Source organism: Cucurbita pepo, chromosome 1 (assembly GCF_057944985.1).
Source record: "Cucurbita pepo subsp. pepo isolate OVF chromosome 1, ASM5794498v1, whole genome shotgun sequence".
Taxonomy (NCBI): Eukaryota; Viridiplantae; Streptophyta; class Magnoliopsida; order Cucurbitales; family Cucurbitaceae; genus Cucurbita; species Cucurbita pepo.
The window spans coordinates 1,334,228-1,359,582 of NC_141798.1; the positions used below are offsets into that span (position 1 = coordinate 1,334,228).

The 25,355-nt window shown below is 33.9% G+C and overlaps 1 protein-coding gene across 1 annotated transcript; it reads right to left on the reverse strand.

The window, feature by feature from the left end:
* Nucleotides 1-126: 126 nt before the first annotated feature.
* LOC111795012 (ARM repeat superfamily protein) lies at nucleotides 127-24,674 on the reverse strand. Its single transcript, XM_023677236.2, has 39 exons — nucleotides 24,312-24,674; nucleotides 23,826-24,039; nucleotides 23,613-23,708; nucleotides 23,411-23,528; nucleotides 23,115-23,288; nucleotides 22,047-22,217; nucleotides 21,178-21,233; nucleotides 20,954-21,043; nucleotides 20,730-20,878; nucleotides 19,767-19,849; nucleotides 19,550-19,678; nucleotides 19,294-19,368; nucleotides 18,377-18,545; nucleotides 17,165-17,304; nucleotides 16,943-17,032; nucleotides 15,948-16,128; nucleotides 15,650-15,747; nucleotides 15,356-15,508; nucleotides 15,111-15,267; nucleotides 13,990-14,123; nucleotides 13,470-13,551; nucleotides 13,224-13,386; nucleotides 11,666-11,741; nucleotides 11,309-11,482; nucleotides 11,150-11,215; nucleotides 10,920-11,024; nucleotides 9,554-9,643; nucleotides 8,355-8,566; nucleotides 7,261-7,471; nucleotides 6,986-7,168; nucleotides 6,152-6,247; nucleotides 5,994-6,061; nucleotides 5,574-5,916; nucleotides 4,221-4,436; nucleotides 2,929-3,597; nucleotides 2,430-2,839; nucleotides 1,476-1,728; nucleotides 1,143-1,313; nucleotides 127-686 (listed from the first exon to the last, which is right to left on the reverse strand). Exons 1-39 carry the CDS (start codon nucleotides 24,469-24,471, stop codon nucleotides 456-458), a joined length of 6,456 nt encoding a protein of 2,151 aa, XP_023533004.2. The 5' UTR covers nucleotides 24,472-24,674; the 3' UTR covers nucleotides 127-455.
* Nucleotides 24,675-25,355: the final 681 nt, after the last annotated feature.

Here is a 25,355-nt window from a genome sequence, read left to right on the forward strand (position 1 = left end):
ATATCCAACTTTATATTACTTGTGGATTTATACATACCATTTGATTTTGAAATACATAATTTAATTAAAACATTATAAATATAAGCTTTTACCAAAATTTTGTATCAAGATCTTCATTATCACTAATGAAAAACTGGGCAACCCGAAATTTCATTTTCATTACTGCCAAAATCATCAACAAGGCAAAAAAACAAACGTTTTTTTTAGCAGACCACAAATCGCTATCAACTTATGATGTAGTGATATACACCCAATTATATTACACAACTCGAAAAAGATTAAGACTAATCCATTGTAGGCAATTATACAAAACTTGCCCTCACAAATTAATGATTTTTTCTATGTTTCTAAGCCAGTTTAAGCACTATCAAAAGCCAAGAATTGATTAAAACATCACCTCATCTTCCAACAATTACTCTTCAGTTGAAGCATTGAACTCCCAAGTGAACAGAGAATTATAGGTACTGCCGAAGACTTTCACCACTCATAGACTCCATTTCCTTGAGAATATCTTGTGCAAGAGATTTAACAGAGAGCTCCACATCTTCAAGCAGCTCGCCGAGGAAGGGGATCGTCTCAGGTAGAAGTACTAAATATTCTTCTTTCAAATTCTCAACGAGATATTTGACGATTCTTAGACCCAGAATTCGAGTATGAACCTTGTCACTCCTGGTTTGCATCAATACCTACCACAAGAGTTTAAAAGAGATGAAATTAGAAAATTTCACAAATTCAATTGGCTTTATGTGCAATGCACAGGAATGTCCCCAGTCTACACACTAATGAAGGGAACTGTAACATGTGGAAGTAAAACACCCAAAAAGCTAGCCCATGCTTTTACTAGTGGTCAACTATAACAAAGGAAGAAGACAGCTATGTTCATAATCTGTTTCATCATAAAACAATAGAATTTGAATGGACTAAAACCGACCATAATATTCGGGGGAACTGCATGATACTCTAATGAAGTATCGTTGAAAATTAGTTGTATCATGTTTATGACAATTAGTTGTAAAGTGGTTCGAAAATTTCAAAAAACAGACTATTTATAATGAGTGATTCATAAAAAAAAAAAAAAAAAAAAAAAAAAAAAAAAAAAAAAAAAAAAAAAAAAGACTATATACTAAAGATATGTTTTTTACCTCATGGTTTAAGTGTTTCCATAACGAATCGCTCCCAGTAGCCACGGCCATTTGACCAATGCAGTTCACCAGAATGTCATCAACCTCGTTTACAGACGGAACATTAATGTTCTCGTCAAGCATTTCTGGTGGCTCAGATGCCATCTGTGAAACTATGGGCTTGAGTAGAACCTGTAAAGAACATGACCCAAAATCATTAGGAAGGTAAATAAACTAATAACAACCAGAGACTAAGGAAGACAACATAGACAGCAACATAACAACTGTTACATCAAATGTTGGTTGATAAAGATCAGTTATGTTCGTAACAAGTGAGAGGCAAGATCCATTAACCTGGAAATTTGAGGAGTCAAGGAATTTCAAGCTCCCAGTGTCATAGAGAAAGCACTTATGCAATGATGACAAGACCAATGCTCTTATATGCCAGCTTTTAAGAGATACAGTTTCCTCTTTACTATCGCCGCTCACATGCACCTTAGCTTTCTTCCTTTTCGGTATTGAACCAGTATACTTTGCATCTCCAGAATTTGTAAGGTGACGGACACATCCATCTAGCAAGTACTTGAAGTAGGGGACGAAAAGTGACCTAAATTGAGTGGAACAGCCACAAGAATTGTTATCAATTACCAGGGTATTTTGTATATACACGAACCCCTTATTCCCATAGAAAAGACCAAAAAAGCAAGATTATATTTACTCGAGTAAATAAAGAACCAAAAGTTGAAAATATATTCTTCAAGTGATTGCCTTAAAACAAGAGAATGCACGAAGCATCAAACTAAATTGCATGTAGTAATTCTGGAAGTGCATAAAGTACCTCCTCGCCAAAACAACAAGTGAAGAGATCAAACTCCAGATATTGGTAAATAAGACAAAAACTAGTTTGAAATATCGGATGAAGAAAAGTTTGTTTGTCAAAAAGTGGGGTGGTAATGTCAAGGAAACTCAAATACTCATCTTTTTGACAAAACGCCAATAAAAAGGTAGGAAATCCACGCATGTATTAGATAGACTATCTAACCGTCCCCAAGAGTAACATTTCATGTTTTGTCTGAAACACGCCACTCTTGAGCAATAAATAAATACTAAATAGCAAAAACGTTTTTAACCGATTAAGGAGAAAACTTTTCAATTTTTGAGTAAGAGCAACACACAGAAACTGAGGCTTGAAGCAACACACTGCAGACATAAACCTCGAAACAAAAATTTACTTAATCACAGAGATCGAGTTGCTCTAAAGACCTCTTAAACACTAAACTAAAATTTTTGTAAGGAATCCACACATACCTATGTTTCTCAGCAAGTTTGTTTACTAGGCCATAGAAAGATATGGCCCTGTCAACACTTTTGCTTCCAGCACCTGCACCATCTTCTAAATCTGAATCTGCCCACTCAACACTTCTTATGAATAAAGGTTTAAACATGCTTTCAGTAAGCTTAAGTGTCAGTAAACTCAATGCACTCATGACACTATTTTCTACAGCGTCAATGTTTGTGACAGAAACAGGGTGCTGGCGGCGTAAATCAAGGGCACACAAGCAAAGGTCAAAAATCTGTGTGTGGTAAGCAGTAACTGAAGACCTATCCATTTTTCCAACAATATTTGCTAGCAAGTTGAAGGTGATGATCAAGCTTGAATCTCCAGATTCAACAGCACGAGTAAAAAATTTCAACAAAGGTGGCAACACAAGACGAACCTAGAAATAGATTTGGCTATAATCAGATATATGAAACAAGAACAATTATATGAGGAATACCTACCAAATTCACAAATGACAACACTTACAGGAATTTTCTCTGTCAGAAGGTTCCGTATAAAGTCAGCTTTCAACTTCAGCTTTGAATCTGCTCCCCATACTAAGTTAGGATGAAGCACTAAAAGTTCTAACATATCTCCAAGATAAGGATTTAGAAATCCACCGAGTTTCTCTACAACAGCCTCCAAAGTTATAGCAACAGAAAGCATAACAGAATCCCTCAAGTCTGATGATTGAACTGATATTTCAGAACTGCCTCTTGTATTCTCAACGACACAACTTCGAGACACATTTATTACCTTTCCCATTATATTGGGCAGCTCACTCAATGATCTTGGCCCCAGTACATTAATCAGTGTGCCGCATGTTCGAAGGCAGCTAGAAGAGAGAGTTAAGTTGTTTGAAGTAATATATTTTCCAATTGACGCTAGCCAAACACTGATAGTTGAATGGTAAGAAGGAAATGCACTGGCCAGAATTTCTATAGCTGAAACTGCGGCCACTTTAAGAGAACTATCAGAAGCATTAGTAGAATCATCAATTAAGTGAACAATTCTCGAAGATATACTGTCAAATAATTGGAGAAAACTATCATCCATGTGAAGCCAGGGACTTCCAGAAATTTTCTCTTTCTTGGTCCTCTTCTTTGACTTTATCCCGCTGTGTTCTTTAACTGTTTCACATAGAAGACTGAGAGCCTGCAAGAGGGTGCAAGTGTGAAATTTATGAGCTACGTTATAAAGAAATGTTATATTTACACAAAAAGACAAGAAAATGCATTAGCATGCCAGATCAAACAAAAACTTCAGTCATGAAATGCACTTCATATAAATATACTTAATATCTACCAAATTATTATTATTATTATTTGGTGCATGAGGTTTTAAAACTTATAATTTTATCCTTACAATTTGATATATCCGCACTCCCTATAATTTGATGAAGCTCTCATAAATAGTCCTTAGGTTTTATCAAACCATAAGACTAATTCTAACAATTATAATCAGAGGGACTAAGTTCTAATTTTTTCCAAACTGTGAGAGACAAAATTGTGTGAGAGACCAAAATTGTAATTTAACCTTAATATTATATTATTATTATTATTATTATGGGTTAGGCGTGTTGTATTTTGGGTATTATTGTGCTACATGGGTGTAATTGACATAAAATAAGCTACTGAATAATCACCAACGCATGTCAACCTTAAAATAAATGAATGAATTATTTATAAAAATATATTTTAAAGAAGAAGAAAGAAGAAAACTTTCTACTGAGATCAATGAAAGAATACAAAAAAACATAACAAGATTAGTTCATGTACCTTTTTCCCAACATTTCTATTATTATGGCCAAGCAAATTCATGGTACTTCTGAAGAAGGCTGAAGGAATCATAACCCTAGTGATACTCCTCAAAATAGCGTGCATATTCTCTCTTATTTCCTTCCTGATAGCCACCGGAATACCAATTTCCTGGCTTCTTGTATCAACAAGTTGAACTTGATAAACAACCTGCTCCAGTAGTTCTCCAAGAATGCTCTGCAAAAGAAAATTTGCTCCTTAAAGAAACAGAGAAAAATTATCCCGTCTACTAGCAAGTGAATATTTGAAACCCATAAAGTTGCCTTTTCAGTGAGGTCCAGCACCACAATTTCAAAACACACAGACTAAACAGCAAGCCCAGTCATCGAACTACGTATTTTTTTGCATTGACAACCCTCCACACCGATTCCTCTTGAACAAAAAATTTGACCGACTTTTTTAGTTCTGTCTATACCAGCGCTTTACTGTGTCTATGGATGAAGATAATTAACTAGAAATGAACTACTAATTTGGACTGATTGGAGAAAAAAAAAGAGACTAGACATAATGCAAAACTGACGACTAATAATTTAACCTAAAATTTATACAATGCCAAATTATGGACGTCAATATTTTAAAAAGAAATCCAAACCTTACCATACCTCCAATATGATATAAAGAGATACCAAACACCAGTATTAAGGAATTAAAAGGAACGACGACCATATTTCATTGGAAAGACCTACTAGGTAACCTGCTTCATATTTTACAGTTTATGTACAGTGATGCAAAGAAATATATTCATGCCATACTTGTTCCACATTCAAACAAGTTTGTCTTTATGAAACCTAACGGTGAAAAACCTGAGTTTGGTGTGATTGTACAATAAAATGGGTTATACAAACCTCAAATTCCATATCATATATTTGATGATCTATAGGTTTACGGAACCAAAAATGATAGATTTCACAAGTTTTGTTTAGGTAGCCCTCGGGATTAGTAACCTCATAGCAAGTGGTAAACAAACTTGCATACCCAAACAAGGCTCAACTTTCTCAATCCCAAGATACAAAAATATCAACCAAGTCAGATGTAACTGCCAACTAACAGCCATTGGCACCTTAATTTTACAAGGAAAGATCAAAATTAGAGGGAAGATCGAATCAAGTGAAGGAAAATTTTCCAAGAGAATTGTATCATTGAGATGGCAGAGAAAAGTAAAGCATGCTATGCATGTTAGACTCATTATGTGAGAAGCACAACGCTAAACCAATCTAATGTTAGCATGCAGAAGTCATGGCTCATACAAGATTACTGGTAACCATGAGATTAGGAGGAGAAAGACATAAGTGCGGTAACTCATAAATTTTCTACCTGTATGTCATCCGAGTTTTCTTGTGATGCTAATCTGAAAGCAAATTCTGGACCTTGCAATTTGTCTAGACAAAAGTTTGTTGCCAGAAACAACTGCTTTAGTGATTCCACACAAAAGTCGTCCAGACCTATGTGTTTATACATTGTAGCAAGAGCACGAAGCCAAGTCGAGCATGAATACTTTTCACAAATATGCAATGCAAACACATACTCCTGTTCTCTGTGTACAAAAGACATGAAACCGTCCAGACCATGCAAATCTTCAGAGGAAGGTAACTTCGAAACCAGTGACTTAAAGAGATGCAAAAGCAACGAAGCCAAGCCCTTCCATTCCCCAACAATCCTGCAAATAGGCTGGTCAATTAGAATGGTAGAAAATTGAAGAGAAATTAATGAGAAAAATCAATAATAAAAGAGTACCTTAACAAGTAATGGAATATTTTTAACATTCTATCTTCAGCAATCTCAGGCAGTATGCTAATGAAAGTCTGAAGTACAAACGGCCACAAGCTCACAGATTAAAAGAAGCACGCCTTCAATCTTAAAGATTGACTTGCATGACAAAAATCAAGAATTACCTCAAGCAATTTATCCATGTTCTCAGTTTTTGACAGCCAACATGGAACAACAGCAGCAATGAGATCCTCAAGTACACGCTCTGAATGGCTATCAACCTACAGACAGATAACAAAAAGTATAATATCTGACTAGGAAACAACCTAGAAAGCTAATCACAGGTTCTTCTCCTCATAGGAATGCCAATCCCGTCCTTTTCCCCCTTTTTTCTTTCCAAACTTAGACCTCGGAAGCCACTAGGCAAGACTTACGCTTCTCTCTTAATCATTATAACTGTGTTCAACTTTTCTTCAACATTACTTGTCTAAAATTCGAATATGCATTTCAGAGTGGTAATTTTAATGGAGATAACTTCTTCCATGTGGCACTTTTGGAAGGCAAAAAAAATTGGTGTATTTTCTTTAAAAACTTGTGGAAATCCTAATACCATTCTACCAAATACTATAAAAACTTGAAAAGCATTTTTAAATTGTTAAAAAAAGATTTAATAAATCATTAAGAAAAATAAAGATTATCAGGAGAGGAAATTCAATACTCAAAAGTCTCTCTCTATATAGGGAGGATATTTGCATTATGTTCATGGTCCATCCCACTAATCCTCGAGGAGGCTTTGTCCAAGGCCAACTGCATGGAAACTTGAAACACATCTGTAACTTGCCACTTGGGCACCCTTGAGGTTAAAAAAAACCAAACATAGGAGAATGAAACTATCCAAAGTGAAATCTCTAATCATCAAACCCTCAAACCCTCCATCAAACAAAAACCAAAAGTCAACACATTAATATTATTACTAAATAAATAAATAAAACATAGTTTCAGGAACACAGGTTTATCACCTGTCTGACAGCAGATTCGCCAATGAGAGTAAGAATATCCAGCATATGCTCCACAACTTTTTCTGGGATAGATTTTGCCACAGAGGAAATTAACGAATACACATGGTTACGGGTAACTCCATCCTTTGATAAATGAGTACAATCAATCAACAATTTGATATCGATGTCTTTTCTCCACTGAATCTGCAAAGACAAAAAAAAAAAAAAAATCACTAACAGGAAGTCAGATAACAGAATTGCAGGTACAACTACTGACTGTCAAAATTTAGATGCACCTCTTGTGGGGTAGTAGTTGCAACTGATGAACAGATATCTTCAAGAACTATTAAGATTGTCTGCCTTATGTAGCCTATTGCATCAGATATGCCCTGAGAAACGCTAGATACTGCATGGTTTGACTGCTCATCAAGTGCAAGAGCAGCATTGCCCCAATCCTTAGAAAAAACTTTTCCAAGCAGCATAAATAATTGGCCTATAAGGGATTGCCTGCAACACAATCATGAATGTGAAAATTATAAGGGAATGACTAACAAATATTGAATCCAAACCAGCGTTTTAAAAGGCGCACCAAGGCACACCTATGCACAAATCGCATGTGATATGCCTTGCCTTGAAGTAGTGAGATGCTGGTAGGAAGGCATGGCCAAGGCACACCTTCCATGAAGCCCTTGAGGCACACACTCAGCACGCCTCAAGGGTTTATTGAATTTTTTTTTATAAAAAAAAAAATGAAACAAATGGTGCATTTAGGTTAGTTATTAGAAAAAATTATAAAATCCCTCAATGCAGGGGCTTCTGCATTTAGAATTTTTACAATTTTTAAAGGATATTGAAGAGAATGATGATTCCCTAACATGGGGCAATGTTTCAAGAGTTGCTAGAGCAAAAGAACTTGTCTATTATTCTAGAGCTACATCAAGAACCAAGACTAAAGCTCCATGTTCATCGTCCACACAGCCACCACCATGAGACCCACGACCCACACTCACACCAGTAAATTTGGATGATTCAAAGACATAATAAGAAGATACAGATGGCTAAAAGTCCAATGATGAAGAGAACAAGGTTGAAGACCTATTTAGTGATAATAAATTTGATATTTAGAAAGATTCTTATTTTTAGTAGTGTTGTATGGTTTCATGTTTTTCTATGGAGTATTGACTCTAGACTAATATTTGAACTTATATTTACATATTTTTCTTCGTTAAAACTTCATTTCTTCCCATGAAGGTTTCTTTATTGTGTATATGTATATTTTTTTTATATAGTGTGACTTAAAAAAAAACACTGATCTGAACTTCAAGATTGCTATAAGCAGAGGTACTTCAACAAAGAAAATATATGATCTAAACAAAATAAATTAAAACACCTGTTAGCCATGTCCTTCTTCAGTAGCAAAATATCAAGAACAGAGCTTAAAAAAGAGAATGTGTTCTCTTTTTTACAAATCATATCATAGGGCGAGTTGGATGCATGATACTCGAGGGATTTCTTTTTCTTCTTCCTATCCACCAAACTGCCAACAAAACCTTCACATTTCAACATGTAACTCAGCATCTGGCTGATGGTGGAGGTAGTAATCTACAATATTCAATATGAAAGAACATTAAATTCCCTCTACTGCAATACCATCAGTTCGTATCTAAAGTGCATTTTTTAAAAATACTGTAAGATTGATAAATGAGGAAAAAGAGACAACAAATGTATAAGCTTCTCGTGCTGTTTGCATTGATGCATAACTTGTAGAATGCAAATTTGAAGTACGTGATTCTAAATATGTCGGTTTTCACCTTGACTCAGAAACAGCATTCAGTACCACAAACGAAAAGAGTAAGCAATAAAAATTATACCAAAACGTAGGGAAAAACAGGTAAATCAACATTAATTACCATACAAAACTCCTATAAGAAAAATAACAAAATAAGAAGTAATCTCTAATTTTACCTCTTGCATCGAAGAACTAGGTCATTTTCCTTTCTCTCTCTATTCTTTTTTTTTTTTTTTTTTTTAAGAGAGTGGGCAATGAGAATGATACTAAAATGCAGGAAGAAACACACAGCTGTAAACATTAACTACTAATGCAAATTTTGCATTTGAACAGATGAAAAAATAAAACCAATCTTACTTTTAATAATTGTAGACTTTAAGCACATTGTCCCCTAAAAAAGGATGGATTGATTCTTTATGATACCAAAAAATTGTTATTACAAAGCTCTCCTCTTAAAAGGATGAATTAATTTTTCTAATTAATAGGATTTGAGAATTTAATTAAAAATAAATTCAAAATGATTTTGACAAAATATATAGAGTTTATTTTTTAGTCATGGAAAACGTCCCAAGGTCCTATATGAACAGGTAAAACGTAAACAAGAGTGTTACCTAGAAACTACACTATCGGCAACTTTAATTCAAATTAACTAAGTAGAATGAGCTGAAAATATACAGTAACTAACATGTAGACAAAAAAATAACAGGCAAAGAAAATAACATGTAGACAATAATTTTCAGGATAGATCATGCTTAATGCTATGACAAAAAAACAACAAATTAAAATATACAGTAACTAACATGTAGACGCATCAAGGCTTCTCGGGTGGCAGTTTGAACATTATTGTCAGCATCTTGAGATAACAAAACAAGTTTTGAAAACAGCAATTCCTGCATCCAAAATGAAGATAGAAAATTTTAGTTAGTAGCGAGTATAGTTATCAGTTGCTGCAACTAAATAATTGAATTTCTATGCTTCCCTTCTAGAAAATTGGGAAGCCTTTTGTGACCCCATGGATTATTATCTTTTTTTTTTTTTCTTATTTGTAAATTTCAAATATTAGTGAAATGTCTTCTTATCAAGAAAAGAAAAAGAATCGAATATTTTCTCTAGACATAAAAGAACAAAAAAAAAATATATATATATATATGGCTTCAATCAGCTGAATGGTGAATTACTTTCATCAGTTACGATTGTCATTCCTACGAACTTTATTGCAAATACACTATCAACATAAACAAATTTTGATGCACCTACCGCCCAAAAAGAAGAATGTGAAAACTTATGGTAGCACACTCTTTGAAAATTTATGAAAGGATACATCACGGCAGGCAGCACCATGCTAGTCTAATTAAAGCCGGACAAGTTTATCATTTTAGGAAAACACATAAATCACAGCCTCTCAGTCCAATCAGCTCGTGTACAAGGTTATTAATATTCAACAAATAAATAAATAATGATACGAGGAAGAAGGGGAAACGTCAAGAGGCTATTCTATCTTGTTCAAGAAAATGTCTAGAGGCTAGGACAAATGCCGCTACTCTTGCCAATATCTTCTGTTCTTGGAACAATCCTTTTTTATTTTTTATTCACTCATTTCCATTTTTATGCTGAAAAAATATAACTTGTTACATTCAAAAGTATTCACGAGGCCAGACTAAGAGGCTATAAATTTAATGTACTAATGTTTTGTATTATTTCTAAAAAAATGTCTTGTATTATTTCTGAATAAATGTTCTGTACTATTTCTGAATAAATGTTTTGTATTATTTCTAAAAAAATGTTCTGTATTATTTCTAAAAAAAATGTTCTGTATTATTTCTAAGAAAAATGTTTTGTATTATTTCTAAAAAAAAATGTTTCGTATTAAAACCATAAACATTCCATGTTTAACAATTGCTTGTATCTTGGTTCAGAAAAAGAAATTTTAGTCATAAGATGCCATGAAATGAAATGTTCAGTTCCTAACATTTTACTTCACAAAATAAATGTTTGTTGGTGACTGTAGTAGATTTTCAGATGCATATCAATTGCAAATTCTAAATTAAAAAACCATAACATATAAAAATATGTCGGTTGCACAAGATAAGCCTAACCATACAGTAAGCAGAGATGTAACATTTTACAATAAATAAATATCAACTCAAGTTCAGAGATGAAGATAACCTGCATTTCATTCTCCATCATGCTATATATTCGATCATCCAGCTTTTGCAAGATAGCTAAAGAAGGACGTACAATTGCATCTTCACTTGGACTGCTACCATTTAACTGGGAAGTAAAACGACCAACCAAACATTTTATTATGTATATTTTAAATCCAAGAAAACAAATTAAGAAAAGAAGAAGAAAACAAAGATAAAGAACTGAAACTCAAGTTTTGAAAGGTTTCTTACTTGCAATGCCTTCAACAAATAACCTTCAGAAATGTGCCAATCAAAAGAAGATGGTGTAGCACAACACTAGAATGACCATGAAATTTCTCATTAATGCAATTGTTATACAAAAGTAACAGACTTTGTCAAGACAAGCATCTAGAGTATCAATCAACTCACCTCAAGCAGAAGACATAAGATGGAAACTTCAATTGATGACAAGTTATGAATGGACCTGTCAAGTTCAAGATGATATCTATTGCGTCTCTCCAAAAGAAGAGATAACAGAGCCTCAACTTCCTTAACGTGCAGAATAGCATTTCCCATCGATTTGAACAGAGAAAGGATTCTCAGCTGGAAAAATAATGGCATCCAAGTCTTCAAATTCCAGACATTAAAATAATTGAAGGAAATCAAAAGTTAAAACTACGAACATCCTACATTGTCTATAAATCATTTTTTTTACCAATCACCCATGAAATCTGAGGACCATAATAATATACTACGGAATAATGAAAAAGGACAGGCAGGCCAAACCTTCCCATAATCAGAAAGCTGTAAAGCATAACCCAAAATGAAAGCCAGAATCATTTCTTTTGTAGCTTTATCAAACCTGAAAAGGTATTTCAATAGGTTAGCAAGTGATTATCAACAAACTAATTTCAGTTGTTCGGTTTTTGTTTCTTATACAAAATAATTGAACAACAATCCAGCGTGAGAAAAGTTCAGTATGAAAATTTCACTGGAATTAAAAATAACAGGCAAAGAATGCGACATGCTCCAAATAAACGGCCAAAACATTAGGAAAAAACTCCCCAATTGTCAAGTCACAAGGGACCAGTGCAAAAAGGTCCAGTCAAAAAAGCTCGTCAAGAACCAAAAACATCACCATACCTGAATCCATTTACTAAATTATCACAGTGGATTGCCCTTTCAAAATCAATTCATAATTTATTCTACTTCATCATCTATTTGTGCCAATTAAAGTGCCTTAGGGCCTTTTTTTAAACAAGGTACAGAGGTTAGGGATATGATAAGAAATTTGAGCATTATTCTCATTCCCTTGATTAAGGTTCAACGGAATGCTTTATACTTCACTTCCACATCCATTTTTTCAACAACCTTTCACCTCTAATGAATTTGTCATCCAGTAGTAAGCTATACTGTAGAATCTTGTTTACTTTTTTAAACAAGAAACCAATTTTCATTAATATTTGAAAAGTTAAGGTGAAAGGTATAAAACAGGATACTATTATTCCAATGGTTATACCTTTCTTAGATATAGATTTTCTATTTCCAATTTTCCGCTAGGAGCATACCCTAGCACCCGACTAACATAACAAACAAAATGCAAATATAAATAGAAAACCTCCCAATGGTTATATCTTGTGCAATGATCCCTCGCTTGGACTTAGAGATGTGAAGAAAGACATTGAACTAAACCAGAAAAAGCTCCCCCGCACTTGTGAAACCTAGCCAACCTTGCTGCGTAATAAGCCTTTTTGCCTCACATCCATTCTATAGCCAAGGGAAAACCCTATCCCCTTGCCAAAAAGGTGCCCCAATCAAACACAATACAGAGAAGAGAGAGGAATAATTCTACTCACCAACGCACAAAATTTACTGGAAACTCTGTCTAAACCATTGAAAATATACAGAGGAAATTGTCGTGAAGGCAGTAATCTTTCAGCTCACCTTACTCAAAAACACTCGTCAAGTCTCTCTCTTTAAAATGAGTGTTGAACCCCACAGAGCGTTGACCCCTAAAATCTCTCAGCTCACGCTCTAAGATTGTACTAGTTGGAAAAAAAATGGCGGGGGAGAGAGAGACTTGACTACAAGAAAAGCGCCATTGCAATTGGAGATCTAATTACAATAAACCATGCGCATGTTCTTTGGCAACTTCGCATTCTGAACATTGCCGATAAATTGAACAAATGTCACTACAAAAGGAAGAGACCTTGGCAATGATCATGCATACTTGCACACCACTTACATCATACGTATAGCTATGTCAAAGAAAAGATCAATTCTATTGAAAGCACAATTTTGTATTGAACTGAAATTAAATAGAGGTGAAGTATTAGATTCACACCTCTGATCAATTCTCTGAGGAACTATTAAGGTGTCTGAGGATGAACCAAGCAAAGATGCTAGAAAGGACGGGAGAAAGTTTATGTCAGATAATATGAGTCTTTTTTGCTCAACCATCAGACCCAGAAGTTTATCTAGAAAGTGATTCCATATTGCGTTGTTTCCTGCCATTTAATAGACGAAATTAAGTAAATTAAAGATAAAATGCAAATACAAGCTTGTAAATTAATCCAATATAGAAAATAACCATTTTTCTTGCAAGAAAAGTTCGCATGATCCAGTAATGAAAGTAGCCCTTCAATGCAGTTCATGGCCACAATCCTGGTATCCTGGAAAAGTGGATAGCAAATGGCATCAATGAAACCAAAACATGGAATGAAACAAAAGCTAGGCTTGGAATGGTGAAAATCTGGTGATAGAGATATTTTGTGGATTTTATTGATTTTATGCCCTGTATTTTGGTATGTTTTATTGAATGGCCTTCTTTAGGTTTGGGTGGATATGAACTATGGTTTTGGTTTTATTTCAGGATGAGAATCTTTTATCTCCTTAGGTCAATACTTTGAAACAAATCAAATTCATGTTTTGAAGGGAGAAGAATGAGAATGAATCACAATATGTCAAATGCTCACTGTCAAAAGAATGAAGATTTTGAAGAGTAGGCGCTAGGCTAAATGTCAGACTATCTTGGTAAACTGTTTAAAATTTATGCTGCTTAGAAGCATTATCTGTAACCATAGAACGAAAAGAAATAATGGATTTATTACCTTGTCATCACTGGCTAGTGGGACGAGTATTGAAGGAAATTCAGCGAAGAGTTGAACGCGCAAACCTTCTTCTGACTGAGAACAAAGATAAGAAAGACAGTGGAGACTCTCAACTTGCACTGAAGCAGGAACACCTGGTAGTTTAAGTAGTGAGATCACCATCAAATGCAGTTAGAAATTTCCAGGGATCAAACAGATTCAAGTAATTCGAACATTTTAACTGTTTGAAGCCAAAATATAATGGTATCCCTCAGATGTAGATATCATGCAACCCATAAAAAGGGCAAGTTAGCACATGGATGCTTTATCAGCAGTATGCACTCGCACATTTTTATAAAATACCAACTTTATTAATTGAAATGCTAATACAAGATCCAGTCAGAAAAACAAACGATGAGACATTCTCTAAGAACAGCAAGAAGTTGCCAAAAAAACCACTAATTACGGACCAACCTTTAAAGGGCGCTCCTAGAAACCCAGTAATCTAGGGACAGAAGAAAGGTACTTATCTCCTTCACCACCCTTCTAAAGATCATTTGTTTCTCCAGCATAAGGGCATTAGACCAAGTAGTTTTGCAGCAGCCACAAAAAAGCCTCCACTAACACACCTTGGGTATTGTATAATTTCTCTTTAATAAAAAACAGAAGTTTCAAAACCTACTCACTTATAACAACAGAAGCTTTCTACTTACCATTTTATACCCTACCTATATCTTTTTTCTTTTTCTTTAAGAGAAAACAAAGATCTCATTGATAAATGAAATATACAAAAGGGAAAACGATAATTTCTGTACCTATATCTCAGACTGGCAAGAATTTCCATATTCATACTTATTATTATTTACAAAACTTTATAAATGAAATAACGAACTCCTGAACCTACCACACAAAGATAACACATCGGCCATATAACAAGCTACATTATCACCGAAAAAGATACCCAGACACTTGCTACAAAATAATTACAAGAAATAGAAACAAGATTATATTGATAAACAATCAACATGCTGAGAAATAGAAACTCAAATTTATTTTCTGAGGTATATGGTATGTAAAAATATTTTCAAGGTCAGTCATCCAATACAACAAAAAAAAAAGTTGAATAAAATAAATAAGAGCACCTTCGTCAGTGAAAAAACGAGACAGCAAATGAACAGGAGATATCTTGAAGCTTCTGACAAGGTAATGGAGATGTTCCTTGAAGACATGCTTAAATCGTGAGGTTGCAAACAACACAAACAAATCACTGAACATGGAAATCCATTTTTCCTTCTTCTCCTGCAGCAAAAAATTGTCTTGATATAAGTCGTAAAAACTCATCTCATCAAATTAATTGAAGCTACCAAATCACTGCCAATCCACTAACCAGAACCATATCTGCATTCACAGACGATATATATGCATCTAACAGTCTCCAAAATATGCAAATAAGAGCAACAGCATTCAATTCATAGTGATCCTCTTTAACTAACTGATCCAAGAATCTTTTGCAGTCCCAATCTAACATTTCAGTTTTGAACTGCCAACAACAATAGCAGGACATATTCAATAAAAACCAAACATAACAGAACATTAAATAAACCAACAAAATCAAACAACTTTTGTATTTCAAAGAGAAAAGGTCAGTTCTAAATCAATTAATTGAAGAAAACAACAGTACCTTATCAATAGAAGCACCATAAGTAGTCTCATACACGTCCCATTCAATCTTCAAAACAGGGAAAAGAACTTCAAAGAAGCTCCAAAATTGGGTGTTACCTACAATGGGAAAAATAAAAAATCAAAATCACAATCAAAATAAAGAAAACATCATAGTGATCAAAAATCATATATAATTCAAACCAAATGAATGAAAGCAGAACACTAGAAAGGCACATGTCAGTAAAACCTGCAGCCGTACTTAAAGAAAGAAAAGGAAATTTAGTATGTAAAGAAAAAAATAAAGAATGAGATCCTACTGTCTTTTTGCATGATAGTTGACTGCAGCACGACAAGGAGAAAGAGTACTCTGGAAGAATCACAAGCTTTGCAACTCTCAATCAGCCAAGGAGTATATTCCTCTGGATGTAACAAGAACGACTTTGCCAAATTATTAACAACATCCATATTCATTGAGCTAATGTTGCCACGCTGCAAGGCCTGTGATTAGAAAAAGAAATTAACAATGGATACATTTGTTATTACTACCCGTCAAATCGGAAATGTGCTTTTTGTGATCCATAGAAATTATCAATGAATACATATTTTTTTATTAAAAATATTAAGTAATTAGGGATAATCTGAAAGGAACAAGATCAAGGTGATATGTTTCTAAATCTTTTAAGCATTTGATGTTTCAAGTACAAAGTATAAATGATGCACTTCTATTGCCTTCAAATTGTCAAATTAAAAAAAAATTAAGATCGTAAAGTAAATACTATTTCTGTGAAAACCAGACACTTTTCGACACCAAAAAAATGTGGAAATGATGCCGTAACCCTTATATCTTTTTATTTATTTCTTAGTTCATGATTTAAACACTCGGATTGATTAAAATGCTGCTGAATCTTCTATAACTTTTCATACACTTTGTTTTTTGCCTATTATATACGCCTTCAGGCTTCAAGCCAATTACCCATTAATGATGCTTTACTTTGGTTCTAAAGCTTAAAATTCCATAAATTTTAAATAACTTTAATTCAACAAGCAAAAAAGACCATGGTTTCTTATAGAAGAAAAGAAAAGGAAAGAAATGACGAAAAAGCATAGTTTCTTAAGCCCAGACATCTGAGTAAATCTAAACTCAATATTCTGGAACACCAAGTTAAATAAGGTGGGAAGATATCTCCAAAATCTAATTACTACCATCCAGGGATAAAATTTCAACACAGCGCTCAGAAGAACACAGCCAGAATATTCTTGCTGAATTATCTGTAAATAAAAACCAAACTCAATCCAATAGAGCAGTACTAACCATATCGGTGTTGACACCAGCAAGATTCTGGTAAAAAGGCCACTTTATTTCCTTGGCCAATTCCAAAGCCTTCAAATTCAATCTCTTAGTCTGTGATTAGCACAAAAAACACAGAAGCATAAAAACCCAAGTAATTTATTTGAGCAGCTACCTAAATAATTAGTCCCATCATAGGCTAAAAGTAGTTCAAAGATGCAAGTTCTAGGCAGCAACGCTACAAACCTTGGGTAAAACTAGGAGTAAAGGAAACGTAAGTGAAAAAAACATCTGCAGATCATCAACATGATTGTAGAGATACTCTTTCAGGCTGTTTAAGCATTCAAAAGCTATGTCAGCAGCAAGATTACTATTAGCTGACAGACCTGCAAGCACAAGGTGATTCCGAAGGTAAGAAAAACTTCTCGATTTAAATTAAAATGCATATCGCGTAGCTTCTAAAGCTCTCAAAAATTTACTTACTCTACATGCAGAAAGTGAAATCCTACTGATCTTTAAAATAAATTATTCTATGAAAAGGTACGACCCTCAACAATTATGACTTTGAAATATTGGGATTAGATTTATAAAATGATATTCTGATTTACTATAGCTTGTTCGTGCATCCATCTGTAGCTTCATTATCTGATTTAAAATTTTACGACTTCGTAAAACTTTCATTATCCCATTTCAATTGGACCTCAGTTTAAATTAAGAAATATAGCTTCATCTTCCTTATCAGAAGAAAAAATAGTTTTTTTTAACACACAATGCACATTGAATTTAAATTGAGTTTATTAAAAAGGAGGATGGGTCTTGAGTGTATTAATAAGGGGCACAAAACTAGGAGTACAAGAAACGACACATTTTCAGGGTACAAACAGAGTGCACAATGAAGCCACAAATAGAACCTCATACAAAACCTATAAGCTAGAGCATAAAATTGAAAGCGGTTATCCATCGTTCAAAACCTTGAGGAACAAAGCATAAATTCTAAAATGTAGTCAAACCAAAGCCCATTGTTATTTCATTTATATTTTATGTTTCCCTTAAGAAGATCTCCAAGTAGAACATACAAAATAAAATCTAGTTTGGTCCCTACACTTAAAATTTATTTTTAATAAACCAGTTAAGGTAAAAAAATGATTCTAACAAGTCTTTGAACTTACAAATCAGGGACCTATTAGATACAAAATTGAAGGTTCAAAAACTTATCAAATACTTGTTTAGATACCTGCTAGACACATCATTGAAAGGTTAGAAAAACTTATGAGACAATCCATTAGATACAAAAAAGAAAGTTTGGGCTCTATTGAAAATTTTTTAAGTGCACGGACATGTTATACACAACTCCAAAATAAGAAACTAATAGACAAAAGAAAATAAAAATGTGAAATTCTTCAGAATAGCTAGCAATGATGCATATAGAAAATTTTCAAGCCAAGTAGAAAATCATACCAGACTTCAAAACGCCAATGCATCTAAAAAGCACGTCCTTTAATGCTTTGAGAAGAACAGATGAACTCAATATGTCAGAGATTCCATCAAGAGTGATAGCTTTCTGAACAACAGTAAGGTCATCATCCCGAAGTAGTTTCAAGATGGCATCTTGAACAGTCACTAAACTCTGTTCAATAAGAAAAAGAAAAAAGAGAAATGGACGATTTTAACATGAATATATGGTCAACAATGAAAGTTACCAAAAGCATTCCCAGATAAGCTACCATTTAACCAGTTGGCCGAAACTTTCTGCTGCTAGTAAACATTAATTTTGAAGTAAAAAAAAAAATGAAAGAACATTGACATTTAACAGATCAAGTTATCAACCGACTAGCCAAACTTAATTATATTCAATGGTAACTAAAAATGTAAACAAATGAAAAGCACATTAACATTTAACAGATACAGTTATCAACCCAACTAGCTAAACTTAATTACATTAAATTGGAAGCATTCAAGTAAAATTACAAACAATGATGAACCAACAGCACAGCACATCATTCTACCAAGGCTTGTACAATTTGGATCATTATAATCATTGACCTCAAGAAGCTATTTCTCCTATAATCAGGATAAAACTGCCTAACAGCCCCTTAAGATGTTCACACAACATACTTCTGCTACAGCTATCTATAATCTAATAAGTCTCAGACAGCCTATCGAACACAAATTATAAGAAATGTCCTCCCAAGAGCTTCCCTAGTTTTCTTCCTTCCTAAAATAAATTCCAGTCCAAGTTACAAATATACAAAATGTCCTCAGCTTCCCTAGTTTTCTTCCTTCCTAATAAATCCTAGGTAAATGGTCACCATGGTTTGACTCATTCCCCACTCCCATGCCCAGAAATTATAGCAAAATATATATGTATATGTTACCTCTAAATGATCAGTTTTAGCTTTCAAATTTCCAGCCGTGCTCAAAGTCGAAAGAGCAGCACGACGAACCTCAGCCTATAACACAAAGAAAGCACCAAAAAAACTCAATATATGCTACATAAGATGAAAAAGTATTCATATGGGTTTTTTCAGATTTCGAACACGATACCTTCAAACTGAAAACAACAACGAAGCCACATGCGCATAAAGTAATAAAAAAATTTAAAGACAAGGCGAGTGCACTATAATACTATACCTTAGGATGATGCAAAGCAAACAAAAGTTTTGAATCTGAAATAGGCAGCGACATATCACAACTCCCATCTAAAGTATTGCACACAATCTCATATACAGAGCCCCCAATCTTATGTTGCAATTTTGCATCCTGTTAGCAGATCAAAACAATAAGGCATCAAGAAGAAAGGATATATATAGTTCAATACAAAAATGAAAATAAATGCTCCTGAAGATACCTCAAAGAACTTCTGAACAGCTGAATGAAATTCTGAAGGATAAACTTTATTGACAACAATTATAAACTTCTTCGCCCAAGAACCTAGAGGAAAGATTCTGGTTAGCCAAGCTAATAAAAAAATGTTGGCAAAAACAAGTACTGAAACTTAACTAATTATTTCATCGTTTTTTGTTTTTTTTTTTCTTCAGTAGCTAACAAAAATTATGCAGAAATTTATTGAGACAACAAACCAGTTCATTATTTGATTGGCCAAAGAAAAGTTCCTAACTAGCAAAAGCAGGATAGCAGGTGCCCCATAAAAATATCTAAATGAGTTGACCAATTAGTTCCACAACAAAAAGTTTTGACTCAGTTTCTATTCTTTTCTTTCTTTCTTTTTTCTTTTTTTTTTTTTTTTTTTTTTTTTTTTTTTTTTGTAAGAAATTCAAGGAGAAAAATGAAATGATGTACGAAGGCATTTTAAAAAATCCACAAAAATGAGTACATCACTAGCCACAAAAAATCACTCCAATTTAAGAGAATCAAGCTAAACTCATAAGTATGAAAAATGTCAGGTAACTTAGTTCATAATAATATCGCTACATTCTTCTTGTGAATGTCCCTCTTAGAAAAGGGTTTTTACCACCCTACCCATAGGTTGTCCTCCTTGAGGATGAATATAGTCCTTAATTGTTTCTTATAAAAAAATAATGATAATGCATATCACTACTGTAGTTTATTTCCCACTAAGCATCAAAAGGGAAACTTTGCGGAGAAATTTCCCTTCATGAAGAATCCTTTTTCTTCTCAAGGTTATATAACCAAATCCTATGCCAAAATATTTTGTGCACTAACCCAAAAAAAATAAATGATTTTGAAGCCAACAAAAATTAAAATAAACAACAAATAACAAGAACGAGCACACTAAAAAAATAGGAAAAACGAGAAGAATGCGCACTAAATAACAAGTTTCAACATATACCTGGATTAGAAGAGCTTGGGGTGTTACTCTTCTCGGAAAATTTAGAGCAGCTCACTAAAACCTTGGTAATGATATTATGCATTAAATGCATCATCGGAATAGTCTCAATTAGTGAGATCAAACCACGTTGACACAAGTCACTAGAGAAACTACAGACAACAAATAACTCGATGTTAAATCATCCATAACATCAGATGCTGACAAATGAAAAATCTCAGTCCCACCTATATTCAACTAAGGAATCCATAAGGATGGAGAGGAATTTATCGATGTTGAAAGCTCTGGATAGTTCCAAAAGAATGCCAGCTAAATCCCTTCACATTAAAATACAAGAGAAAGAAGACAACGTAAAATATGAGTAGAAATTGATTATAAAAGAAACAAAAGTCAAATATAAACCAAAACAAGAAGCAACAGGAATTGAAATTCAGCAAGTAATATATATTACCTAATCCCCATCAAGATATCCAATACCTTTCTTGGAAACATGTCAACTGATTGGGACTGAAAAATAGATAGAAAAGATAAGTTCAGAACAAACCAAAATCTATAGGCAAATTAAAACTTAAGCATGTTTGGTCAATTCTTGTCAATTCAATTGGTTTGGTTAGTTTTTCGTTCATTTATTTGGTTTGGTCAGCTAATCATGGAAAAAAAAATCAGCATCAGTTCACAATTATTCTCAAACAATAGGATATTTCGGCAAACTTTTTCCAAAAACAAGTTGAATCTTCTTCTCTCATCTCCTTCACCTGCTAGACCTCGAACCCATAACCAAAGAGTTCGACTGAAATTCACCACCCTCTAGGCCAAGAAGCTATGAGATCATTCGATCCAAAACAAGTTCAATCAACCTGCTTAAACCCTCAATTGGTTTTTAAATTAATGATTGATTTAGAAAAAAAATTAAAGAGGTTAGTTCCAAGAGTTGACATTAAAAAATACGTCCAAATAAAGTCAAAAAACCTAGCACTAGAGAGCTCACAAGAAAAGGCTTCAATTCTTAAAAAACTATAAAATAGTAAAGTTAAAAAATAAAAAAGATTTAGAGAGAATAATTATTAGAACACTGCTTATACATTGGACCTCTTTTCTAACGATGATACATTCATGATGCATGATGGGGTGATGATATACAAATTGCAAAAGAAAAACGCTAAGAAGTGGTATTAAATATTCTCACATCTGATATGGTTTGGGCCTTACCTCTTAAGATAAGAAAAAACCTTAAAGTTCTCTCTTCCATATAAAATAAAGCTTAGAATGAACTATGCAAAGAAGAAGATAATTTAAATCGCCTTTTCACCAAAATAATACCTGAGAAAGGGTGATTAAAGCCATAAGTGAGAGTCGAACTGATTGCATATCACTTGACTCCCTTGCATCCTCATTGGCAATCTCAGAGATGGATCGAATCAAACTCTTAGCAAGCTTAGGTACCAATATGGCTTTGTTGGCTAGCAAACCAACAATCATCAAAGCACCAGCCTGTATTTAAAGGAACAGAGGCACAATATATAGTTATATAAATACAACCAACTTAAGAGATGTAACATGGAAAAACGTGACAGAAGTGCAATTAATCAACCAGAAATGCTTATAAGATTCACAACATGCCAATAATTTAGGACGAAAGAAAATACATAGTGAATGCAATGATTATAACTTAAAACATTTAAGGCTTGCAGATTTAGGCACAAAAAAATTTAAACAAATGCAAAACAAAAGGCTTGAGATGCTAGTCACTTTGGTATCTAAGATATTAGTGCCACAAGACTCCAACCGACACAATGAGTACTCAAACTTCCGCTCTAACTAAAACCATAAATCTCTTCGCCCACCTTTGGTAACCCTAATTATGGAACTATTAATGGACACCAATATTTCTTCAACGGAAGGATTGCATAATAATAATTTGATACAGACAATTTTTTACGACAACATCTAATTAAAGTAACAAAGCAACCATAAAGCATGTACTTTAAAGAGACTTGAATTGCTTTTTATGTTCTTCATAACCCCTAATTTGTGGTCACTCCTTCAAGCGTAAGTGGAAAACAGATCATTCCTTCAAATTGCCAAGCATTTTCTGTGAAGATACTTGGAAACCCAATTACAAGACCAAAATCAGTTATCTTTGAGAATAAAGCAATCATTGGGAAGAGGCATACCTCATAGCAAGATTTAGGCTTCTAAAAATCTTACCAAAGAATTTTGTAAATAACTATTAAGGAACAATTTCTCTGATAAATCAGGGTATTGGGGAGTATTTCTTTAATACGTTAAGTGTGGTTCTTAGAGGCTTGTGCTCTACTTTTTGTACATTTTATCAGGGAAATGAATAAATAAATAACTTATAGAAATCAATATGCCTTACTAACTTACCTTCTGGTCAGAAATTCCCTTGGTGCCAGGCTGAAGCCCAGTTCTGATAAACAAAAGAACAATGTTTAACACATTGGGCTCAATGCTTGTAAGAGCACCCAAAACTTCTATAACAACTGCAGTGCAGAAATTGACAACTGGCCTCGCTGGATGGAAGTTCTTAGATGGAATAGCCTAGAGTAGAAATAGCATAGTCATTTATGACTGGAATCGTGACTAGACGTAAGCAAAAAAATATACTCTTAAAATAAGCGTTAAGAATACTAGATGGATAAAGAAAAATAATAATAACTCACATAATTGCATAAAACTTCCAAAACACCACGATCACGGACACATTGTTGCACTATAACCTTCCTTGGTGGTGGGGCACCCGACAATTTCACACCTTCCAGAAATTTCCATTTACTATTCCTAAAACACAGATAAGAAAAAGATCAAAAACTTCATTAAGTCCGCAGTCGCAGAGCTGAAACAAATTAGAAGAGAATTTCATACCCCAAAACAAGCAGCTGCGCTAATCGAACAAAAGCATGAGTGTCATGGAATGGCAAGGCACAAAGAACTAAGTCCTCGACATTATGCACGTGAATCCTGAAAAAAAAAATGATTACCTTGTAAAGGGTAAGAAGATATCGACTAAGAGAAAGAGGCAACGTGTCAAAAGGGTTTGATCCTGTCACTTGGGAGATTAATTGAAGAAGTACTTACTTGTATCTGCGAATCAAGTACTCTAAAGTCTTAAGTGAGGAAGGTTGTTGAAAGTGCCCCGAAATCAGTCTCAGGTACGAACTAATTGTAGCGTTAATACGTTTGTTTTCCTCTTCACCCATCAACTCTCTATCCTGCTCTCTACTTTTATAGCTAAATAAATTGTTCTTATAATTTCTGAAACGTTCATCCATGCTAATAAGAACTTCCAGCCCTGAAGATCAATCAAAAAAGAAGTTTAGCTAATGAGAATATTGGGACCTCCACTGCAAAATTAAAAACTAGTAGTTACGCAAGAAAATCACTCAATAAGCTTAAGCCTCGGAAACTAATCTGGCTAAGTTCATTGGAGAATAGTTACAGTCATTTATATCTCAGAGTAAAAAGGATCAGAGAAAAAAAAAAAAGATAATTGAGCAAACTAGTGAACATTCATCCGAGTATAGAATGGGATAAACTTGTTGAGGAAGCCCGTTCCAGACTGACCTTGTAAGGCAATGCCGAATATAGTATCGACATCAATGTCAGCTGCTTCTTTGGGGTCAAAAAGAATCGAAGGTCGAGTGAACGGCCTTTTGAGCGGCTCTGAGTCGGCCTGGACAAAGGATTTGATAGCTTGCAACTGCGAAGCGATGGATGAAGCCATTGGTGAATGAAGTGCGAGAGATCACCCTGAAGAACTCCAAAGTCCGGGAGCGATGCAAATCACGCTACCGTAAAGAGAGCTTTCTGTGTCGAGGGCCTGCCGGTGTGGCGGGGGTAGCGATGGCGGTAGTTGTGTTTAGGCGCTCAAAAACCTTAAACCCAAGAAGGCAAACCAGTTGGCCAAATTTGCACTAGGGTTTATTATAAGAATCTCCACTCGCCGAGAAATCCCATTACATCACTCGTATTATTTTATTACCGCTCCTTCTAAAAAAAAAATAAAAGATAAAATAAAATTACCGTTACCCTGAACCCAAGCCGAGCTCTTAAAAAAATTACTGAACATAAACAAAAAAACAAAAAACAAAAATTATTATTATTATTATAGTAATAAAATTAAATATTTAAAAAAAAAAAAAAAAAACAGCTATATTTTTTCTTTCTTTATTTATTTATTTCCCTTCTTTCTTCTTTGAGGTTTTCAAAAAATTTGTATATTCTCTCTCAAGCTTTTTTATTTTTCTCCTTTCTCCAAGATTTCTCAAGCTTTTCGTGGCTTTTATTGTCTCAATTTTTAGAATTATTATATTTTACCCCTTAATTTTTAAAATATCTATTTAGTCTCGCTTAATTTTTAAAATAACTATTCGTGAAAATGCATAAAGATATATATTAGATAAAAGAGTTTTGGAAGAGAATATATGTGAGATCCCAGTCTTTTGAAAATTGGAAAGCCAAAACAGGAAAGGAGAAGCCCGAAAAAAAAAAAACAATATCTACTAGGAATGGAGCAAGCTTCGGAGTTATAATAGGTTTGAAAATAAAAATAATAACGTGGACCAAATTAACAATTGTTATTTTTTCAGGACTCAAATTGACATCTCA